Raw genomic sequence first — 23,577 nt, 5'->3', positions numbered from 1 at the left:
TCGCATATAATTCATGTGGATATGTGTGAGTTTTTACAAAGAATGAACAATTGTGTATTATTGAAGCTTCTTCAATGGTTTTTTCAAGGGTATGGTAAGCGCTTTGAGACCTCCTCCACAAGGAAAAACTACACGCTCCACCTCTTCCATGACATATGTATGATTAAAGAGGCTAAGATCCATGGGAGGTTAAGAAGAACACCCTCGTGCATAAGGATCAAATGTGAGGCTAAGGAACATAACAAGGTGGCTTTTGAGTTTTAAAAGATAAAGTAGCGCTTGATAGAAAGTAGCACCATGCTTAAGGTGACTTGTGAAAACTCTTAACCACACCTGAACTTGTAAAAAATATATTTGTAAATTGTAAATTTTGAATTTGAACGAAGGAACAATGTATGAGTCAACTACAATTTTCTTTATTTACTTGCATGCATGATTAGGTGTAGGTTTCAACAAAGTTATTTTTATCCGCACACTCACCCAACATGATTTGCACTATTATTTTTAGTACTTTTTTTTAATCTAATACCCATACATAGTCGCCTAAAAATGCACTTTTGGGATAGTTTAAGTAGCTTATGGCTAGGTTCCCTATTTTGCCCAGTCCTACTACCCATTTGTGACAACTTATAGACAAAATGAAGTGTCGTGAACTCATGGAGACAATTATTTTTTTTTGAAATTGATCAAATCACATAGAAAGAGAGCATAAGCGTTCAGTTTTCAAGGTGAGATTGATTTACAAAATTAAAAAAAGAACAAGAGCACTTAACATCTAGCTTAACTATACAATTACTATCAACTATCAATAAGTGCTTAACTTTTATAATAATGACTCATTTTGTTGGTGCAAGTCTTTGTCACCCTTTTTACACATATCAAACGCATTGTTAAAAATAAACTTTTTTTTATATTTTTTTAACTTTATGCTATTTACCTATGTAATGTAAGCTTTGTTATAAAAAAATGCAGTTAAAATGTTTTTCAATAAAAATGTTTTTATTAAAACAGTCCAAATGTAATTATAAACTCAATTCATAGGAAAAAAATAATCCTCAGCTTATCAAGTAGAAAGAATATTATTCGCATCATAACTAAAAAGATAACTGAATAAGATAAATAGCTAATATTTGAATAATATTATTAAATATTTAGAATACTTTATAAGAAATAATAAAATCAAAAAAATTATATTTAATTTATATATTTTAATCTTAATTAGTTTGGTTATTCCAATTTTGTTTATCTCAAGTTCCACCACTGGTTGGAAAGTTATTTCGATCATTCAATTTTCATTTAAATAAAAGTGAAACTTGAAATTGTTTTATTTGAACATGAATTCAATTTGCATGTTGTGCCATAACAAAGAAATTTAACCATAGTGTAAAGTTGAATTGTTTTAAAATATGTTTGGTGTAGAGGAAATTTGAATTAATGGTGTATGAAGAATAACCCTCTATGGACGAGTCTAATAACCATTCTCAGGCCACCTTCTTTGGCATAGGTAGGCTACTATCTTTGGAATGACTACAACAATTTGTTTTTTTTTTAAGGTCAATAATCTCCCCTTTAACTTTTTGCATCAGATCTCAGTACCTTTTGTTGATAATGATCCCCCATGCTGGATAATATTAGAAATGTGCATCCTAAAAGAACTATTGATGTGGCATTGTGTCCTCCTTCAAAAGGTATTTTTAAGGTTAACACAGATGGCTCCTATCATTCCAGCTATAATAAGGCCGCTTATGGAGGTATCATTTGTAACTAACATAGTGTTCTCTTAGCTATGTTCCACATGAACTTAGAATTATGTAATGCTATCTAGGTTGAATTATGGTCTTTGAAGATGGGTATCAAGATGGCCAGAGAGTTGAATCTATATCATCTTGTGTTTGAGATGGACTCTCTAGTTGATGTGCATATTATTCATAAAGGAAAAACCAACTTCGTTTTACTTTAACCTCTGGTTGCTACGATCTGCAGTCCATTGATGCTCGTGGATTAAAAGTCGTCTCTTCATCATGTTTATAAAGAGACCAATCGTAGTCTGGACTTCTTGGCTAACTTGGGTTATCACAAATCTTTTGTTTTGACCGAGGTTTCTTCTCCTCCTCCTCTGTTGTGTATTGTCTTTGATTATGCTCGAGGTCTTGCTCACTCATGGATTATCATGTTAGTTGTTTTGGTTCCTTCCATTTGTAATAAAAAATTAAATAAACAATTTTATTATTTTTTGATGAGTTTATTTAAATTATTTTTATGTAACATAATTTATTTTCCTCTTTTTAAGAAGCAAATCATACATGCTTCTTAAAAAATATTTATATAAAAATATTTATAAAAAAACATTTTGAACTAAGAGGACAATGTGTCATTAGTCTAGTTTAATGTTGTCTACAAATAGTATCTAGGGAAGTTTTAGAGAAAAGCTATTGAAAAATGCACACACTCTATATCTTAATTAATTTCGGAATGAAAATTTTCTATGAAATAGAAAATGTGACATCATAAAAATCTTATATAATCAATTTGCACGTTCATACTAAATCTTTCTTGTATGCTTTATATTTTCCACTCCTCTCACAACCAATTAAAATAAATGAGGTATTTCCTTCTTTTTAGTATTTGTGTCTGATCTCATTATCGCAGTCACAAAATCAATATTACATGCAACAGAACGAGCCTAATGCAAAACGTCATCACGGATAACAAACACCTACAAAAGGGATAATAGATGTCTAATCTTCAAGAGACATTCATTTATTTACTTTAACAATATCTAAGAAATATTGAAGGCATAAGAACAATTAATATTTTAAAACATACCAGGTTTCTCTCCATTGGCTTCATTCATTCATATTAATTTCTTGAGACATCATATTCTTATATATCCACTAATCTTCATTTATCTTAACAAAACATTAAAAAAATTCAACGACAAACTAACGACATTATACATAATTCTAATTATTTATAAATAAATATATTTTTTTAAAAACTTCCATGTGTTCAAATTTATTTTAAAATCTTCTACACTAAATAAGTTTATAGATATATCAATAAATATAAACATATACTATCACACAGATTTATAATTATTTTTATTACATATACTAATATATTACATTAAAATTTATAAGCATATATATGAAAATTTATATCTAAATTTTCATATTCTATATACTTGCATAAACTAGTTAATGTAATAATATTTATACAAATATATTAAAAAATATAACCAAATTTATAAAAAAATATTAAAAATAAAATTTATTTAATTTTTGAGGTTATATGAATTGACAATTCATATAATTCATACGATTAATTATCCATAAGTTTCATACAAATTAATTATTAAAATAATTTAATTTTTAATACTATCTCAACATCAACAAAAAAAAAAAAGAAAAGAAGAAGAGACAAAGCAAAATAGTGTAAAAAATTTCTACACTGATTACTCACTAATGTACTAGTAATTTTTTTTTTATTAGTAAGAATTAAACACATTGTTTATAACAATAATCAGACACCGTTCAAGTAACTGACCTAGATGACCTTGTACCAGCAATCTAGTTTATTTCTATAACCCATCTATCTTACTATCCATCCCCTCCGATGCTGTTGCAGCAGCTCTGGTGGTAGGATAGATAATCTCTTACTTCATTCAATTCAATTTCAATGTCTATCTCTTCCTCTCTCACTCCTCTTCCCTAAACTCAACCATGACTTCTTCTCCACTTCACTCACCACTTCATTTCCCCCAGCGTCCACTTTTCACTTCCATTCGTCCCATTCCAAACCGAACATTCATCTCCAACAACCCCCGCCGAACACCACGAACCCCACTCTTACTCGCTCCCATCACCCTCACTCCACCAATCACCTTCGCCGCAAAGTCCACACCCACACCCACACCCTCCCCGAACGACGACGTTTTCTCGAAACACCTCGTTCGCGCATTGTTCTGCTTCGCCGTTGGTTTCTCCGCGCTCGGTGCATTCCACGCTCCTCCTCCTGCATTCGCAATTGCAGCTCCATGGACTTATTGGGCAAAGAGAGGCACCGAGGAGAAAGAGAGAGCCAAGAGTCACCAGTACTCAGACTGCACCGATAGGCTACTTGAGACGGTATCGTTTCTGTTGAAAACCGTGGACGAGGTTCGGAACGGGAATGGTGACGTGAGCGAGGCGGAGGCGGCGCTGGAGGCCGTGAAATCGAAGAAGGAAGAGATGCGGAAAGAGATTAACGGGAGGCTCTACCCGGCGCTGAAGAGGCTCAGGAGGGAGAGGAAGGCGCTGTGGAAACGGTCCGGGGAGATCGTCGGCGAGATATTGAATGCAATGGCGGAATACGATAAGTTGAAGGCGAAGGTGGCCGCGAACGAGAAGGAGAATGAGAATGCGAGGATGAAGGAGTTGGAGGAGAGTGTGGGAGTGATGGAGGATGAGTACAATGGTGTGTGGGAGAGAGTTGGGGAGATCGAGGACAGGATTTCGAGGGAGGAGACTGTGGCATTGAGTTATGGAGTGAGGGAAATCAATTTCATAGAGAGGGAGTGCGAGCAGCTGGTGGAGAGGTTTAAACGGGAAGTAAAAAATAAGGACTTCAAAAGGTCACATTTCCTTGATAATTTGAATCAAAGCGTTTTTGTATTGTGATGTGTTTGTTTATTTGTGCATTCGTTAATAATCGATGATTCTGAGTGCAATTTTATGTTCTGGTTTTGTCTGCATAATTAGGTGAGTGAGGAGGTTATGGTAGGATAGCATGTGGGTGAGGATTTTGTGTCACTTGAGTAAAATGTAGTAGTTAAGGACGGTTGTTAGAATTTTTAGGGTGTAACTTCTCTACCATTTGTGAATTTTTGTTGCTTGGAGCCTCTTCATACTATTATTAATTTATTTTGTTATTGTTTTTTTGTGTTTGATTTTACCTGGCCGAGGGACTTAATAGAAGAGGGAAATTGCCGTTAAATTTTGACAGGGATGAGACTTATCTCTTGAAATTATTTTTGAATTGGTGCATCTTACAAATAAAGCCATATAACATTGTTGTCATGCAATAACTTTATTGGTTGCATAATGTTCTGTCATGCAATTTGGTTTTGGTATGGTGCATTTGAAATTGTGTGTCATTTTGCAATCATCTTGTCATGTGGTTGCAGTTTGCCTACTGGCTCAGTTACCAGGCTCTCGAAATCTGTCATTCAGAAAGATTTGGAAACTGTTCATAGAAAACAAGCAGAACAAATAATTCTTCCTAGTATTTTGGATGTCGAAGATCTTGGGCCATTCTTTCATGAAGACTCTATTAATTTTGCCCAATGCTTAACAAGAAGTCTTAAAGACTCTAGGGAGAAGCAAAGGAATTTAGAGGCTCAGATAAGAAAAAAAATGAAGAAGTTTGGCAAGGAAAAACGCAGTATTATTTATTCACCTGAAGAAGAGGTGGTTAAGGGTTTTCCCGAAGTTGAGTTAAAGTGGATGTTTGGAAATAAGGAGGTTGTGCTTCCCAAAGCTGTTGGTCTCCATCTGTACCATGGTTGGAAGAAATGGCGTGAAGAAGCCAAGGCAAATTTAAAACAGAATTTAATTAAGGATGCAGAGTTTGGCAGACAATATGTGGCTGAAAGACAGGTTCCATTTCACTTTTCCATGTGTATCTATATTGATGCATAAACTGCATAATATATGTGATAGAATACCAATAAAAATTGATGTTTATTATGATTAAACACAGATTTTTACAGAAACTACAGCAAGAATGCTGTCTCAGAGTTGAGACTCCTACAAAGATTGCACTCTGTCCAAACTTCCTCTTAACTCTACTCACATAATATACTAGGGATACATAAGTGCTACATAACTATACTGCATTGTTAAACACACAACTGCCGATTAACTGTCCTGCAGAGTTAAATACATAACTATTATGCAACCATCCTGCATAATTAAATGCATAACTGTCATACCACAACTGCCACATGATCAGATTTCTACATCCTATGTCCCCTCATAGAGTATACCTTCCAAATAGGTGGATTTTTAGACTCTCTAGTCCCATCAATATGTTTATTATGCATGCTTGTAGATTTCAATTGTTTTTATTTGATAATTTAGATAGTAAAGGACCTTATAATGGCTTCAGACTTTAAATCATTGAGTTTGTTATTTTAACATTTGATGTCTGGTTTCTCCAAGGACATTGTAAGTAATGTTATTGGCATATGGCATCAAATCATAACTAAGGGATCATAACCAAGTATTGTACCAGTGATTATGGATGCAAATTTTGAGAGAACTTTACATGCACAAAACAAAATAAAACAGTATTATTTACTCATCAGAAGTGGTGGTTAAGGGTTTATTGATTTTGTATCTTCTTTGAATGATTCTTTGGAATTGTAGAAACACAAATGTATCATAAATACTGCTAACTCACTAGAAAGGCATTGAACAGGTCAAATTGAGATGCAATTGATTCCCTTGTTTGATAATTATTAGTAGTCTTTATCTTGCTAAATAGATATCTTGTATGTTGCAGTGGATCTTGTCGTGTGCCTTTTCTCTACATGTCAATAGAGTACCATAAAATCAAAATTTTATGTGTCTGTGTGTGAGGTGTTGATGATGGATATATTATTGTTCACATGTTTTTGTGCACGTAGTTGGATTTGAACTTTTTGTTGCTTTCTGTTATCAGGCATTAAGTGGGAAAAGGCTTGATTTTTTTTTTGCTCGGAAAAAATATATACTTTGTATTAGATGAGTACCAGAGGTACAAAATTTTACAATTAATGGTGCCAAACACATGGTTCCGATATCAGACTTGAAGTAGTCTAGATAGGCATTACTGTTTGTCATCAGGCTTGACAATTTTACAAAAGGCTTGATTGTTGTTGTTTGTCATCAGGAATTACTGTTTTCCTTTCACTACTTACTGCTTGTCCATTGCAGGAAAGAATTCTTTTGGACCGTGACAGAGTAGTGTCAAGGACTTGGTACAATGAAGAGAAGAGTAGATGGGAGATTGATCCTGTGGCTGTTCCTTATGCTGTCTCGAAAAAGCTAATAGAGCATGTCCGCATTAGGCATGACTGGGGTGCCATGTATATTGCATTAAAGGGGGAGGATGAAGAATTTTATGTAGACATAAAGGTTGTAGCTGTATATATATTCTATTTCTTATTGAGAAATCAATTTTTGGCTTTATTTCTTGTATGGTGATTATTAAATATGCTTTCTTTTTTCAGGAATATGAAATGCTTTTTGAAGATTTGGGGGGATTTGATGGGCTGTATATGAAAATGCTTGCCTGTGGTATTCCAACAGCGGTTCATCTGATGTGGATTCCTTTCTCAGAATTGAATATCCGCCAACAGTTTCTATTGATTTTAAGAGTGTCTCATGGGATTTTGAGTGGCTTGTGGAATTCTGGAGTTGTCATGAATGCGAGAAATTGGATCTTTAAGAATATTAAGGATACAACTGATGACATAATGGTGGTGATAGTGTTTCCTATTGTGGAACTTTTAGTCCCTTACCCGGTATTGTTGAATTCAGAACTTGCCATTTGCTAATTCAGGTGTTTGGTTTTAAATGATAAATTTGTTAAACCTTTGTTGTCATTATGATACAGGTGAGGATACAATTGGGGATGGCTTGGCCAGAGGAAATATATCAGACAGTTGACTCCACATGGTACTTGAAATGGCAGTCAGAAGCAGAATTGAATTTTAGATCCAGACAAACAACAACAGATGATGATGAAGAAGTTCCATGGTTTTTTTGGTTTTTCGTCAGAGCTGCTATATATGGGTTTGTTTTGTTTCATGTTTTGAAATTTACAAGGAGAAGACTTCCTAGTCTTCTTGGGTTTGGGCCTTTGCGAAGAGATCCGAATATGCAGAAGTTGCGGCGAGTGGTATAAGTTTGTTCTTGCATCTTGTGCATGTTATTTTGAAATTTCTGCATAATTTTCTGATGGTTATCTTATCATTGTTTGGAGAATTTCTAAAATTCTACTCCTAGTTTATTGGCTACCACTTATTTCACTGTATTGTGGTATTATATCATGCCAGTGTGTCACAGTAGTATTATACACCCTATTTAAACTGATTTTTTCTGTTGAAAATGAAAGTCTTAAAAAGTATTGCTGAAACCACTCACTATCTTTTTGGAGGCTATATTCGAATTTAGCTCACTGGACTGATAGTAAAGTTGCGTTTATTTGAATTTAATTAGCTTCGGGTTTTAAACAAATCCTTCTAATTTGTGATATAAAAAGTCTACTGGCTTATGTTGATAAGAATGTAGGTTTTACTTTTGGTGGTGATACATCATAGGATTATTGAATTATTTCAATTCTGAAAATGTTCAATAAGTCTTGTGTTATATCACTAGTTCAGAACTGCTTCAGGTAGCTTGAACGCACTCATGTATACATAAAATTTTGATCGCACCACTAGTTGTTGCTTTCATTAATTTACTTCTGTTAGATGGAATGATGTCCTGTATACAGATCTTATGTTACCATGGTGGAACTTTTAATTAAATATTATTACTCTTTTTTATGGCTATCTTGCAGAAGTATTACATTTCTCAAAAATTGAAAAAAATCAAGCAGAGGAGAAAGGATGGCGTTGATCCCATAAAGACCGCTTTTGAACAGATGAAGGTTAAAACTCTAGAATTGTTTATTTTCTGTTTTAATACTGGATAATACTCTCATCTAGGAAAAAACTGATACTTGTAGTTGTTCTGCAGAGGGTGAAGAAACCACCAATTCCATTGAAAAACTTTGCTAGCATTGAGTCTATGAAAGAGGAAATCAATGAAGTTGTCACATTTTTACAAAATCCAAAGGCATTTCAAGAAATGGGTGCGCGGGCACCTCGGGTATGATATTGCATGAAGATTTTTTAACTTGACAAGGCATTGTTTTTATTTTTTTAATTCTAATATATTCTTGCAAAATTGTGATGTAATTTTCCTATCAATTTTTAGGTTCTTCCCGCTCCCTTGAAAATTGATGCATGGAGATTTTTTTTTTTTTTCAATAGAAGAAACCTTGAAATTACCCGAACATACTTAAGTTAACCCTATTTATTTGTTTCAATTAAGGGTGAGAAAAGCTATGGGATTTTAAGTTAATAATTCTTATTAGCTTTCTTTCACTCAACAAGCAAAATCCCCCATCCCCTCCTCTGATTAGAAAAATGGGAAAAAAAATTAAGTCACCTTCTTCCATCCTTAGCTCACCCTGCTCTTGGTGTTGGGCCATTTTATAGATGTCCAATCCTTCAAACTTCACTCTTGATGTCCAGTCTTTGGCAATCCTCCCTTTTTGAGCTAGCTTTTGAGTTGAATTAGACATAATTTGTTCTTAATTCTAATAACTCATTTCATAACAATGTAAACTTGTAGTTGACCATGTTTCTAACATTTTGCTGAACTGTTCATCGTATAACTAATGTCTCATGCACTTTGGTTTGAAAATACCTATATCAACTCCTAGGAACTGTTTTCTATATTGCAGGGTGTTCTTATTGTAGGCGAGAGGGGTACAGGTAAGACATCTCTAGCATTGGCTATAGCTGCTGAGGCTAAGGTGCCCGTTGTTGAAATTAAGGCCCAACAATTGGAGGCTGGGCTGTGGGTTGGACAAAGTGCCTCCAATGTTCGTGAATTGTTTCAGACAGCAAGAGATCTGGTTATCTTCTTTAAACCACTTTAATATTTATTTTCTATCTTCTTATCTTTCACAGTTTATATCTTTATAATTGAGTAAAACAAGTTATTAATCATAAGTATAGTTCACAAGATTAAAAAAATGGTCTAGATATCTACTAAAATGAACTTCATAATTCATATGGTTCAGTTTCATTTGGCCTTTGTTGTTACTGTGCCATGATACAATGAATTCAGTCAATTTGTTATACATTTGTTCTGGTAGTTATATTAGTCAAATACTCAAATTATGTTTATATGTATGTTCATGCCAGCATTCTTGGAACTGGACTGGAATGGCTGGCCAATCACTAACTGGCCCCACTTTTGGTTTGGTTACCTCCCAAACCTGGTCAAAGACAGGTTGAACCGGAATCCAGAAATAATAATAAAATATTCGTATTTTGAATTCTTTCACAAATCATTATGTAATTTTTATTTTAAAAATATGAGTTTGTATGTTAATTTTTTTTACATACGTTTTACATAATGTTTTGCTATTTCTCATCTATTTTTCCTTTTTATTTTTCTGGTTGGACCACTGGTCAAACCGTTTGGACAGTGAACCACTTCTCCCAGATTTCATGTCCTGTTTTATTTATTTGTGTATTTTTTTAAACTTGGTTTCTATTTATCCATGCTGTATACTTGACTGGTTGAATGACTTTGTTGATCTTTTGAGTCCTAGATTATGTCTCCTCTTCTCCTGATTTGTTTGTTGCTATTTGTAGGCTCCTGTGATAATATTTGTGGAGGATTTTGACCTGTTTGCTGGTGTACGTGGTACATATATTCATACCAAAAATCAAGACCATGAAACTTTCATCAATCAACTGCTTGTGGAACTTGATGGGTAATCTGTAGTTTTTGCTTCTTTTGACTGTCTGAGAATGAAGATATGTTCTTATGTAAGTAATAACTGACAACTGGTTGTTATACTATGCAGATTTGAGAAACAAGATGGGGTTGTTTTGATGGCTACTACTAGAAATCTCAAGCAAATTGATGAGGCCTTGCAGAGGCCAGGTCGCATGGATAGAATATTTCATCTTCAAAGACCGACACAAGCTGAGAGAGAAAAAATATTGTACTTGTCTGCAAAAGAAACCATGGATGATCAGTTTATTGATTACGTTGACTGGAAAAAGGTTTATCCTACTTTCTCTTTTTTAAATAGAACACTTTTTCCCCCCAGAAAACAGTGAAAGTTCAACTAGGGGGAGGATAAGACATCCCACAAAAGAGAAAAGCAAGGTACAACAAAGAATATGAAACATGTTCAATGCAGTAAGACTGCTCAGTCTCTATATATTGGAAATGAACCATGAGTAGAGCACAAAAAAAAGTAATAAATAAAATCCCATGCTTTAACAAGTGTAAGGGAAGAAGGACACTGTTGAAAGTGTGAGCATTTTGCTCCAACTAAATACACCTAAGAACCACATATTTACATTACTAAAAGGTTTAATCCTCTCACTGTTCTTACTGAAAACCTTTTTGAAATTACTCCAAAGAGCAGGACATGCCCAATCCCCAGTGCCTACCAAGAAACCCAAAAGATTTTTTGATTAGAAAGTAGCTGCCTTACATTGTAAAAATAAGTAGTCTGCTGTTTCTGAACTAGAATACACATAGATTTTGGGAGTGTGTGTGATGCCTGTGAATCTACAGCAACTGTCATTTGTATTAATCATTAGAAAATAACAATGTCCAAACAAAAAATTTGACCCTCTAGGGGGCTTTTGAATTCTAGATATGCTTGTCAAGACAGATCTTTTGATGATATCAAGATAGTGAGTTAGAGACTCAAAATTACATGCATAAAACACACCTGAAGATCCAATTTTCTTAGGTTAGTACATCTAGTTTAAAATTTTGTTTTCTCTTATCAATAGAAATGAGCTCTTGCTTGTAATATGCCATTGTTGAGGCCTAGTTTTTTCTTGGTGTTTATTGTTTCCCTAGAATTCTTTTCTCTTACTACGATATGTTAGACTCAAGAGATGGGACAACAAGTGGCTCAATTTTATTTATAACAATTCTGGAATAAAACCAGAGTCTGAATTACTGAATTGCTCACCCACGCGATTGCCCTAATAAGGAGTCTCCTCCTTCAACACTGCAGAAAACAATAAACCACACGTACCCCCTCTAACTGTTCTACTTTCCTATATCTATACTCTATATTCCACAAATTAATAAATGCCCTACAACAAAGAAAAACCAATCAGATAACTGGCACACCTATCATATAAGTGTCCTATAACATTTAAAATAAAAACCACTCAGATAACTGTTGCACCAATTACATAACTGGCCTATAACATTTAAAATAATTAATCAAGCCTTGTTAAGGTCTTTGGTTGTAATTAATGCTTGTTCCTACCTTTGGACTCAAAAAGCTGTTCATTTTCAGGTTGCTGAGAAGACAGCTCTTTTACGACCTATCGAATTAAAAATTGTTCCAATGGCTTTGGAAGGAAGTGCCTTCCGGAGCAAAGTACTGGACACAGATGAATTGATGGACTACTGTGGTTTGTTTGCGGTAAGAATTTGCTAATTGTGTTACTTTTTTTCACAATAACTAGAATAGGAAAAGTTAAACTTTTCTGTGTTGGGCCTAATATATTTTAGATAGAGAGAATTTAGATAGACAAAGTGATATAAATATTATTTATTCATATGTCTCAAGAGAAATGATACAGTATTTAACTATTTATAGAGTACAGGTGGTTTGTGTAACAAACTGGGCAGTCTAACTAACTGACAGCTGTAACAGCTGTCAGAATAACTGAAGGTTATGTCCAACTGACTAACAGAACTGGTAGTCTCCAGAAGACTCCAAGAGAGACATCTGATATACACTATTATGTCCATGGGTATGGGTAACACAACAGGAGTTAGTTCTCGTGAATTGCCTTCTCAAGTTAAGAGGAAATGATTCTTAGGTTTGTTTATAGTAATAAGATAATCTGATAATGAATAATTCTTCATTTGACACGTCATTCTCTCTCTCTCGCTCTCTCTCACAAATTTCCATTTATTTAATTTTCGACGAGAAGTACAACAAATAAGCAAATTGAAAACATTATTGCATTTGTCCCTTAAACATGTGGTCATGGGTTCGATCCCTAACCCGTGTGTATGGAAAAACATTTGTTGGGAGAGGTCAACCCCTTAAATGGATCTCAGTACCTCGAAGGATTAGTCTTTGGCTTTTGGCTGAGGAGTATCCTGCTTCACCAAAAAAAAAAAATATTATCGCATAACTGTTCTTTCTACTTTTTGTTATCTGGAGACTGCTATGGATCACTTTCTTTATACAGCCTTATTTTGTGTGTATTTAATTTAATATTCATATAGTTTTTCCTGTATGAAATGAAATATATTTATTATTTTTGCTTAGACTTTCAGTTCTATGATTCCACAATGGCTGCGGAAGACCAAAATTTTCAATAAGTTTAGCAAAGGATTGGTGAATCATCTTGGACTGACATTGACAAAAGAAGATCTGCAGAATGTTGTTGATTTGATGGAGCCATATGGGCAAATAAGCAATGGGATAGAGTATTTGAGCCCTCCACTTGATGTAAGAAACTATTATCTGCATAATGCTTATTATGTGGTCAAAGCACAACTTTGCCTTATACTTATTTTCATATGTATAATCACTGAGTTTGTTCTTCCATTTATTTGAACGTAGTTGCAGTCTGAGTATTTTCTATTTCAGAAGTTGAAAAATAATTGACTTGCTACAAAAAATAACTAAATGAAGTTTATTTGTTGTTCAGTGGACGAGGGAAACCAAGTTCCCACATGCTGTCTGGGCAGCTGGTCGTGGTCTTACTGCTCTTTTATTACCAAATTTTGATGATGTTGATAATCTTTGGCTTGAACCTCTATCCTGGCAGGTTAGTCATACTCATTCCTGGTCTGCTATATGTAACCTGGCAATATTATAGCAATGCTTTCTAGTTATCTAACTTTGGCTTTTGTTATTGCTAATTTGCTATTGCCCCATCAAGTGATGATGATTGAATGCCATGAGATCTACATTATAAGTATATAATCTGGAGTAACTGGCCAAGACAAATACTGATTACTGGCAACACATTCTTCAACACACTGATTATTGGGTAAAATTCATGTGAGGTTTACTAAATGATGTGGGTCCCGGCCTCCATTTCAGTACTTTTGTTCTTTATTTAGTGGGACCCACATGAGTTTCACTCAATAGTGAAGAGTGTATTAAAGAATGTTTTGTAGCATTCTTTGACTAGCCAATGCTTTGAATGCAAATATTTAGCAATATATATATATATATATATATATATATATGTGTGTGTGTGTGTGTGTGTGTGTGTATGTATGTATATATATATGTATGTATTTATATATAATGATTTTGGAAGCGTAAATTCCGTAGCAGAATTTTTGGGAAATGAAGTATTTCTGATAAGAGCTGGCTTTTGTATTCTATATATACTGTGACCTTTAAATTTAAAGACTCCCATAGAAAAACACTTCTTTCTTATTCTAGGATTTCCTCCATTCCTTTTATGCTTCTTTAGCATTGCTTATTTATTTATTTTTTAACTGTAAAATATGGTATCTTTGACTCCAACCTTTTATGTTTGCTTTCAGTTGTCTAGCCTGCCATTTGTTACTAGAAGTGGCCTGTCCCTTTATGTTGTGATTTTGCTGTATACCAACTTAATAAAGACTACAGTAACCTGATTTTTGACAAAGTGGCTCTATATGAAGCCTATTGCTAGCCTGTATTCTCCAAACTTAATTACTAGTCATTGTTACAGTTCTGTTATTAAAGGCCAATAGAGGAAAAATATAACTGACTTATTTAATTACCAAAAAAAGTTGATTTGTCATATTTACTTGATTAATGATAGATTCTTGACAATTGTACAGGGAATAGGATGTACAAAAATCACAAAAGCAAGAAATGAAGGTTCCATCAATGGGAATTCAGAATCAAGATCATATCTTGAAAAGAAGCTTGTGTTTTGTTTTGGTTCTTATGTTGCATCCCAAATGTTACTTCCTTTTGGGGAAGAAAACTTACTTTCTACATCTGAGATACAGCAGGCACAAGAGGTTGGTTTATATTTTACTTAATATCTGCTTTTTTTTATATTATAATTTCCTTGAAATAATAATATTAGCCAAAAAATGTTGCAAGTATAAAATTCTGATCATTGTTTTCTTTAAAACAGATAGCTACACGAATGGTCATTCAGTATGGGTGGGGACCTGATGACAGTCCTGCAATATATTACCGTAGTAATGCGGTATAGACCTTTTTACATGCATCTTAACTACTATTGTTGAATTGTTTTTTTTTTTCCATGTTGATTGTGTGGCATTGAAAAGTTAGATTGAATTATTTAGTAGGGTGTTGCTTGAAGCTTACTTTTAACATAGCACGTCACTAACGTGTCTGTGTTTCTCAAATGGCGTTAATAATATATTAATATTCAAGATGGTTAAGAAGATTATTATTTTTTGAATGAAAATAATTTGTTGAACTGCTAGTTGAGCAAGTGCTGCTAGTTGAGCAAGTGCTGCCCAACTTATAAATGAGGAAAAATAACATAAAATGATAGATAGACAATCTCCCAAAAGAGCTAGGTGTTGTGGAATCTGAGATTGAACTAATGTAGTCCACAAATTCTGAATGCTTCAAGCTCCATGTGAAATTTGGTGAATCCATGATTTAATTGCCACATATAGACGTGTCATGCATTACTTGTTTGTCAAATATCTCATTAATCTAATATTTTTTCATGTGCCATTAAGATGTCTAAAAACTAAGGTGCAACATACTTTTCAAGTAAATGAAAATACCAGCATACTTTATTGTCATTTATATTTTTCATAATTTGGTGTAAGATGGGCATGAATAATGATAGTCCCTTATAGCTCCATGGTTTTATTGACGAAAACCACTTTTTGTGAAGAGTTATTGGATGGTATAAGTGTTTCATACCTTTCTACAGTGTCAACTGATCCCCTCACACACATTTAACCATGATCTGTGAACCGCTTACTCTTCTGGTTTGGCTAGTACTAAGCAGTCCAGTTTTCAGAATATTGGCGGAGATTGTGATTCTTTAATCTGCCCCCCCTCCCCCCTCATGAGTAGAGAGCACTGCCTTTTGAATCTGATAAGCAAAACTCTATCTTGAGGGAGTTATGATCAAATGAACAAATGGAAGGTTTCTGTACCAACTGCATAATAAAGGAGAAATGTTTATTGGCCTTGGTTTTTTAATATTAGTATATTGTAGGTCTTTTCTTATGTTTTTTTTTTTGTTGACATAGGTTACGGCATTAAGCATGGGGGATGACCATGAATATGTGATGGCAGCTAAAGTTGAAAAGGTAGCCATATGTTAATAGAAGTTTAACTTCTTTTATACAGAAAGATCTAATGTAATCTTTTGTGATATTCCTAGATGTTTGATTTGGCATATCTCAAAGCAAGAGAAATCCTGCAGAAAAACCGCCTTGTACTTGAAAAGATTGTGGAGGAATTACTCGAGTTTGAAATTTTGACTGGAAAGGTAATGAGTGTTGGTGTTTGAGATGCTGTATTTAGTATTTTGTCTACTTGTATGCCATACAAATTCTTTTAATATCTTAAAGAACATGAGCATGTATTTTCCAAATTTTGATGAAAGTGCACATTTTTGTTGTAATTTCAGTATGTCATTCCAAATACAGAGAATGCAGTGACTAAATTATTTACCACAAATTGTGATTCATTCTGACCCCTACGAAGGTCTGTTTTTATGGATATAGGAAAAATTACCCATCTGAAAGCCTAATTTCTTGATCTTACGTGGTTTTTGCAATCTCTTAACCCCTTTCTGAAATCTATTATTGAGGTCTGCAAGACATGATACAGTACTTTTAAGTCTGGTTTTATTTATTTATTTTGCTAAATCCAATTTTTTTATATTTGGTGGGAGTATTAACCAACCCGTGTTACTCATAAGATACATTCTTTTAGTTTATCTAAATATTTTTAATTAACTAATATACTAAAATATATGTTCAATGAACAGTTGGTTCCATTTGTATAGTTATTATCAAAATTTGTCTGATCTCTTGATTATAAATATTCATTATGTTGTGCTTAAAATACTGAAAGTAGCAGTAATGTATCATATCAAAATTCCAGTTATATTGAAGTGCCTGTGCAATGAGTTCACTTGGTGTTCGTCTAATTAGGGATATATGGCTCTACTGCCCCCCACCCACACATTTTGCTCTTGCAATCTGTTATTTCATGTTGAACCTGATGGAAGTTATTTCTTGATTGTTCATAACATGGTTGATCACCCCTCTGGCAGGATTTAGAAAGAATTACTAAAGATAACGGTGTAATCAGGGAGCAAGAGCCGTTTACTCTTGGTGAAGTTCAAGCTAGTGAGGTATATGAGTATTATCTCTAAATGAGTTGAAAGAATTGATTGAATGAGTAAAATTTTGAAATTCAGTTTTAAGAACTTTATTCTGAATACTCTGGATCTTCCAGTTATTCTGGCAATCTTACTGGAGTGTATACTCTTGTTTTCCTACTTTACCTTGTCACTTTATATGAAAAGGAGCCAATATTAACTTTTACAAGGTTTTGGTTTTATTGGTAGCAGTTGGGTTTAGCCTATGGGTTCTTCGGATGTATTGTAGTGTTATTATGGATTGAATTGCATGTCAACCTGAGTTTTCAAACCCGCATCCATATGTACAATGATATTTTAAATTTTGTATGCAAACATATAATTTTATTTATAATGACTTGTATTTTACGTATAGTTTAGCCAGTATTCCAATTGCTCTGTACATATGGACCAATCTCACTACTGTTTCCGTTACTGTTTTCCAGCCAACATCTGGCAGCTTCCTTGAAAGAGGAAATGCATCAGGAAGTGCTCTATTAGCATCCTAGATTAATGGGATAGTATTGGATATGGGACAATTTGAGGTGAGACTCCTGTTCTTTTTGTTTTTTGGAGGGCAATCTGTTCATTTGTACTTGGATAAATGTGTATAGTTTAGGATACAGGATACACTAATATCATGCTCGTATTTGTTGGGATGAGAAGAGATAACAGTTTTCCTTCTTGGTCTTCCTTTCTTGATGTCAGCCAGATCCCAATATTTTTTCCTTACCATTGTAACACGAATAGTTTAATTTAATGTCATTGTACTTCTTATCTTGTACACTTCTGCTTGATTAACTTACTTTTCTTACTTTGAAGACATGAACTTAGCAGCGGAACTGTATGTAATGGTTGTGATTGCATTTTCTTCCATATTATTTGGATTAACTCGGAGTATCTATAAGGACACATTCAGAATTGGAAGAAAAAACAACAAAGTTAGATAATCTTTCGCTTTTTTATTTTAGAAAATTTTACAACTTCGAACTGAGTGCAGCTTAATTTTTGTTATGGAGTTGTTTTCTTGTCTCGCTGCCACATGGTAGGCATCGAAGCTCTTTCTTCCGCCATTTAGTATGCGACAATTGAACTAGTTAAAAAGGTATAACTATAAATAACTAGCGAAGAAAGAATATTGAGCTGAGAAACTATCGGTGCAGTAAGACAATTGTGAAAGAGAATAATCGTGTTAACAGTGGAAATTGGAAAATGGCCGGAAAAAAAGTTTGCAAATGCTAGAGATGTCTTTGCTGAGATGGCAAACGGTAATTAAATGGTGTTATAGTCGATTACTCATTATACAGTCTTTATGCACATTTTGGCTACTTTTATTGAGGATGAATTGATTATGATTATAAAAATCACCGTTTCTTCCTCAATTGAAAAGGAAAGAAACAAAATGTTATCTAGAATACATGTATTACTATTTGATAAAAATTTGGTCGACGTAGGCAAAGCAGACGTCCAATTCAGAGGTTAAGGGAATTCAAAATTCAAAATATATTGCTAATTACTAAACAACTTGTCACAAAAGACTGATTACTGGGGAGGTGGTAAAGATCGTTGGCTTTTCCACGCTACTGGTGTCTTGTCCCCCATTATGGCAAACACTTTTCCTTCTTGGCTTTGCCTCTCCAAGCATTGTGATGATGTCTCTCATGGGTGGTCTTTCCTTGGGAAGCTTTGCAGTACACAGAAGAGCAATCCGGAGTACAAGCAGCATCTCTTCTTGGACATGTTTGCACTGACTAGCTATAGCAGGATCCAGTGCTTCTACCAAGGCTTTGCTGCTTTTCTTCTTCCTTATCCATTCGACTATGTCAATTGATTCTTCAAACGAAGGGTCTAAAGGCGTTTTGCCAGTTAGGAGCTCCAAAAGCACCACTCCGTAGCTGTATATGTCAATCTTCTCGTCAACCTTCAGAGTGTATCCATATTCTAAAACCCAAAGACATAAGCATGATGTTAATCATCTTTTGCTTGCACAACATAATGCGTAAATGAACTTCTAAATAACGAGAGCTAAGTACTAACCTGGTGCAATGTATCCATATGATCCAGCCACCATGGAAACTGTCTCATTCTTTTGAATCATCATCCTTGCCAACCCGAAATCTGCTATTCTTGCCTCTAAATTTGCATCAAGGAGTATGTTGTTAGACTTGATATCCCTGTGAATAACTGGTGGGTGGCAATCATGGTGGAGATAGTTAAGCCCTTGTGCAACACCAAGAGCTATGTTGTATCTTGAGACCCAGTCAACAAGCAACCTTGCAGATTGTTCACCATGCAGTGCTGTTCCGAGATTCCCGTTAGGCATGTACTCGTAAACCATCATCACATTCCTTTCATTGTGTACATACCCCAACAGCCTAACAATATTCCTGTGCCTAAGTCTCCCTAGGAGTTCCACTTCTCTCAACACATCATTGCCATCTTCTATGTCTGTCCGTGACCTCCATAGTTTCTTTACTGCTACAGTAATGTGAGGTCTATGGATTTCAGCTTTGTAGACAATACCAGTGCCCCCCATGCCTATGACATTTGATTCCTTTATACATGCAAGGATGTCACTACTAGTGATGGTGATCCTCTGGAATGCTACTAACCTCCAGGGCCAATCCTCATTGCTTTGCTGGAACCTATCATGGAAGAAATTGTTATACAAGTGCCATCTCTTGTATAAACATCTGCCACCAAAATATACTGCACCAAGAGCTAAAATCACTGAAATGCCAGTCACAAAACCAATAATGATGTGTCTGATATGTGAGCTCCTTCGATGGCTTGTCACAGCAAAACTTGGAGAACATGGATGGAGAATGCCTCCACAAAGACCCTCATTGCCGATAAGATCATTAGGATTTATAGTCACCAACATCCCATTTGAGGGTACTGGACCCTCAAGTTTGTTATAGGACAGGTTAAGCATTTCCAAAGCTGGGGAGTTGCCAAAATTTTCGGGTATCCTACCAGTCAGTGAATTATTGGACAGGTCAAGAACAGATAAGGTGGGCATGTTTGTGATCGATTTTGGGATTTCTCCTGTCAAGTGGTTATTTCGAAGGTTAAGGTTGACTAATTTTTTACTAGAAGCAATGCTTTCAGGGATTGTGCCGGATATATGGGTGTTTGAAAGATCCAGCACAGAGAGAGATGGACAGTCCTGGAACTCATCTGGGATATTTCCTCCAAAATTGTTATGAGAGGCAATGAAGGTTTGAAGGGATGGAATAGAAAGAATATCTGAGGGTAGAGAGGACTGAAGGTGGTTCCAAGATACATCAATGAAAGAGAGTGATGTGGATGAGGTAATATCAGTAGGAATTTTCCCAGTGAGGTTGTTCTTTGCCAACTCCATCCGTTGAAGGCCAAGGAGGCTTCCAAAGCCAACTGGAATAGTTCCAGAAATAAGATTGTTCTGAATCCGAACACGTACCAAAGATGAACAGTTTGCAAGTCCACTTGGAATGAAACCAGTGAAGGAATTGTTAAAAAGGATTAGTTTAGTGAGATTGCCTGTAGTACACAAACCTGGAGGGATCTCCCCGGATAGTGAGTTGGAGGATACATCCAACCACTGCAAAGGAGAGTTCTGTCCAAGGTTGTGTGGCAAAGGACCATGAAAAGAATTTTTCCATAGCTCAAGCACCTGTAAATTTTTCCATTCACCAAGCTTCTCTGGTACTGGACCAGTTAATTTGTTGGTCATCAGATTTAAGAGCTTCAGGTTTTCCAATTTAGCAAGTTCTTCTGGAATCTCTCCAGAGATCTGATTGTCAGAGAGGTCCAAAAATGCTAGAGAAGTAATGTTGCCAAGTTGAGGTGGAATTTTTCCTGTGAAGTTGTTATGGTACATATAAATTGTGGTGAGTTTTGTCAGCTTACCCAATTCAGCTGGTATTTGTCCACTTAGACTGCCTACAGCCAAGTCAAGGTATTGAAGACTGGTGAGGTTGCCAAACTCTGCAGGGATCTCACCTTCAAACAAATTGTATCCTATAATCAATGTCTCTAGAAAAGCGAGTTCCCCGAGATATCCTGGAATCTTCCCTGTGAAGTTATTGCCTGAAAGGCCTAGAAACTTGAGCTTCTGCAAATTCTTGAAACTCCTGGGGATTGGACTCACAAAGTAGCTCCCTCGAAAATCAAGGCTCTCGAGCAATGTTGCATTTCCAATATCCTCAGGAAGAAAACCCAAAAATTCATTGCTCGATGCATTGATTGATCTCAAGCCTGCAGCTCTTCCAAGACCAGTGGGGAAGCTGCCAGTGAAGTAGTTCTGGCTCACATCAAAGCTCTTGAGAGAGGTGAGGTTGGACAGTGATTTGGGCAGTGATGAAGAAAATCTGTTACAGCTTATGTTGAATGAAGACAGACTTGAAAGAGATTGGATGCGGTCTGAAACATGACCGCTGAGGTTCATGTTGGAGAGTTCAAGACTCTCTACAAAGCCTTTAGAGTTGCAACCAACTCCAGTCCAGTTACAATGAGGTGAACCTGGCTGTGTCACATTGCTTGGTAGTTGCCAATCCTTCAGATGCTTCATTGGGTCAATGAGAGTGGATTTGATTGAGAGAAGAGTTGACAATTCATCATCTGCTGCAGCTTTAGTAAAAATAAGTGAAAGGCCAATGTAACAATAGAAGAAGAACAGCAGGTGGCTTTGCATTTTGGTGGTTGTTCTCTTTGCTTTGGTTCCTCTTAATCTTGTTGCATTTTTCATAGCAGGGAACAAGGAATGAAGGGGACGGAAGGGAAGGTTATAGGAACTAGGAAGTTCTGAGGGACAAATTAGTTTATAGTTAATCTAATGAGTGACAGATACATGATAAGCCAAAGGGCAATTATTTTATTGGATATATATACGTGGGTACTTGGGATCTGAACCACCTAATCATGTGCAACTGATCACTGTCAATCTTTGGACTCATTTGAAATCTCCTAGACATCATAACATGCACAGAATGTGTTCCAGAACTGCTTATAATGTCAACCGAAGTGAGTAATTTACCTTGTCCAAATATTCTTTATTTAGGCATTCCACAACTTTGCATATGCAGTTCTTTTTTCTCTTCTTTTCTTTAAGGTACTTCAAGACAGTGTTCAATAGTAAGCACATTAATGAAATAATGATTAACTTGTTAAACCCATAATTCACTCTTCTATGTGAGAGACAGATGATTAAAGAAATGTTGGTTGAACTTTAATTGGTCCATTGCCATAGCATATTGGCAATTATGCAAAAGTAATTTCTTATGTTAGTACTTAGTATTACTGAGATAAGGTATGTTTTAATATAAAATCATGAATGGATATTGTATTCAGGGGTGGCAGCACAGGGAAGTGGGGGTAGGTTTCGCCTTTCCCAACCCTGATTTCATCTCTTTAAACCTTTTCTTGAATCCGTCCTCACCCACTCCTTTTATTTTGTTTTGTACATTTTCACATTTTTGCTTAAATAAATTATACTATGTATTATAAAGTAAAGTTTGAACTAAATAATGCACAAAAATAAACGTTATGATCAAGAAAGAAAGTTTAAAAAATAATATCTGTTTAATTTTATAATTTAATTATTGCAATAAATTCATTATTATCATGTGTAATAGAGCATCTATATCTCGAATTTGCCTAGTCAAATTGAGTTTTTCATATCCCATTTGAGGTAAGATAAGATGGGTATGGGTATAGTTTTTTTCTTCTTCTAATTATAACAAGACGAAAGTCATATACTTATATGCATTGGTGAACTGAGAAATATTACCAATGGTACAATACCACTTTTTTAACTTTTAAGCAAATATTGTATGATGGACTTCACTAAGTAAAAGGAGTTGAATTTTATTAATTTTTCACCACTTAGCATAAGTGGTCAGACATAATAAAAATGCATGCAATTAACATTTTTTTTGCTTTATTATTGCGAAATTGTATCATTAATCACTTAAAAATTAAACTAGTTATTTATCTACGACAAGCTAATATAGATAGATAATATTCAGTTAATCATAAAAAAAGGGATTGCTAGTACTCCGTATGTAATAAATCCACCGCGGAAACAACACAGTTTGGAACTTTCTCTTCTCTAGTGTGTAACGGGGTTATAGAGATGTGTATTTTAATAGGGAATGTGTCATGTGACAATCATTGTCTGCAACTACCAAACCCCATTCCCTGTCACAAAGCAATTGTGTCCCATTCAATGGCCACCACATGGGTACATCTGGCTATATGCTAATTATTATAGATTATGATAGATATAATGTATAAAATTTATGAAGGTGTAACATAAAAAGGATATAACATAGTATTAATGTATTATTCATTCTGCTTTTCCAATCAGGTTAATAATTGGACCCATAAACAATGAGAGGTGAAGGGCT

At 34.9% G+C, this 23,577-nt stretch overlaps 2 protein-coding genes across 3 annotated transcripts; one reads left to right on the top strand and one right to left on the bottom strand.

Annotated features, from left to right (window-relative positions):
• Positions 1-3,553: 3,553 nt before the first annotated feature.
• On the top strand, positions 3,554-17,974 carry LOC114372166 (probable inactive ATP-dependent zinc metalloprotease FTSHI 5, chloroplastic). 2 transcript variants are annotated; one of them, XM_028329600.1, is made up of 19 exons: positions 3,555-4,612; positions 5,165-5,636; positions 6,957-7,157; positions 7,253-7,546; positions 7,639-7,923; positions 8,587-8,676; positions 8,766-8,897; positions 9,538-9,711; positions 10,460-10,581; positions 10,675-10,876; positions 12,145-12,273; positions 13,135-13,317; positions 13,520-13,639; positions 14,655-14,840; positions 14,960-15,034; positions 16,068-16,127; positions 16,202-16,309; positions 17,102-17,182; positions 17,635-17,974. In XM_028329600.1, the coding sequence occupies exons 1-19, from the start codon at positions 3,723-3,725 to the stop codon at positions 17,695-17,697; spliced, it is 3,867 nt and encodes a 1,288-aa protein (XP_028185401.1). In that variant the 5' UTR covers positions 3,555-3,722; the 3' UTR covers positions 17,698-17,974. The 2 variants fall into 2 exon arrangements, with proteins under 2 accessions (XP_028185403.1, XP_028185401.1); XM_028329602.1 differs by lacking the exons at positions 17,102-17,182; positions 17,635-17,974 and adding an exon at positions 16,451-16,549 and having other exon boundaries at positions 3,554-4,612.
• A 523-nt stretch (positions 17,975-18,497) lies between these two features.
• On the bottom strand, positions 18,498-22,134 carry LOC114372167 (leucine-rich repeat receptor-like protein kinase PXL1). Its single transcript, XM_028329603.1, has 2 exons — positions 19,226-22,134; positions 18,498-19,129 (listed from the first exon to the last, which is right to left on the bottom strand). The coding sequence occupies exons 1-2, from the start codon at positions 21,915-21,917 to the stop codon at positions 18,717-18,719; spliced, it is 3,105 nt and encodes a 1,034-aa protein (XP_028185404.1). The 5' UTR covers positions 21,918-22,134; the 3' UTR covers positions 18,498-18,716.
• Positions 22,135-23,577: the final 1,443 nt, after the last annotated feature.

This window comes from Glycine soja, chromosome 10 (genome assembly GCF_004193775.1).
Source record: "Glycine soja cultivar W05 chromosome 10, ASM419377v2, whole genome shotgun sequence".
Lineage (NCBI taxonomy): Eukaryota > Viridiplantae > Streptophyta > Magnoliopsida > Fabales > Fabaceae > Glycine > Glycine soja.
This window is presented reverse-complemented; position numbering and strand designations above follow the sequence as displayed.

Coding starts and splice junctions, on each gene's coding strand:
- LOC114372166 (XM_028329600.1), top strand. CDS start 3,723: ATGACTTCTTCTCCACTTCACTCACCACTTCATTTCCCCCAGCGTCCA. Junction 7,547..7,638: donor AACTTTTAGTCCCTTACCCG/GTATTGTTGAAT, acceptor ATTATGATACAG/GTGAGGATACAATTGGGGAT. Junction 10,877..12,144: donor ATTACGTTGACTGGAAAAAG/GTTTATCCTACT, acceptor GTTCATTTTCAG/GTTGCTGAGAAGACAGCTCT.
- LOC114372167 (XM_028329603.1), bottom strand. CDS start 21,917: ATGAAAAATGCAACAAGATTAAGAGGAACCAAAGCAAAGAGAACAACC. Junction 19,130..19,225: donor ATATGGATACATTGCACCAG/GTTAGTACTTAG, acceptor TTTGGGTTTTAG/AATATGGATACACTCTGAAG.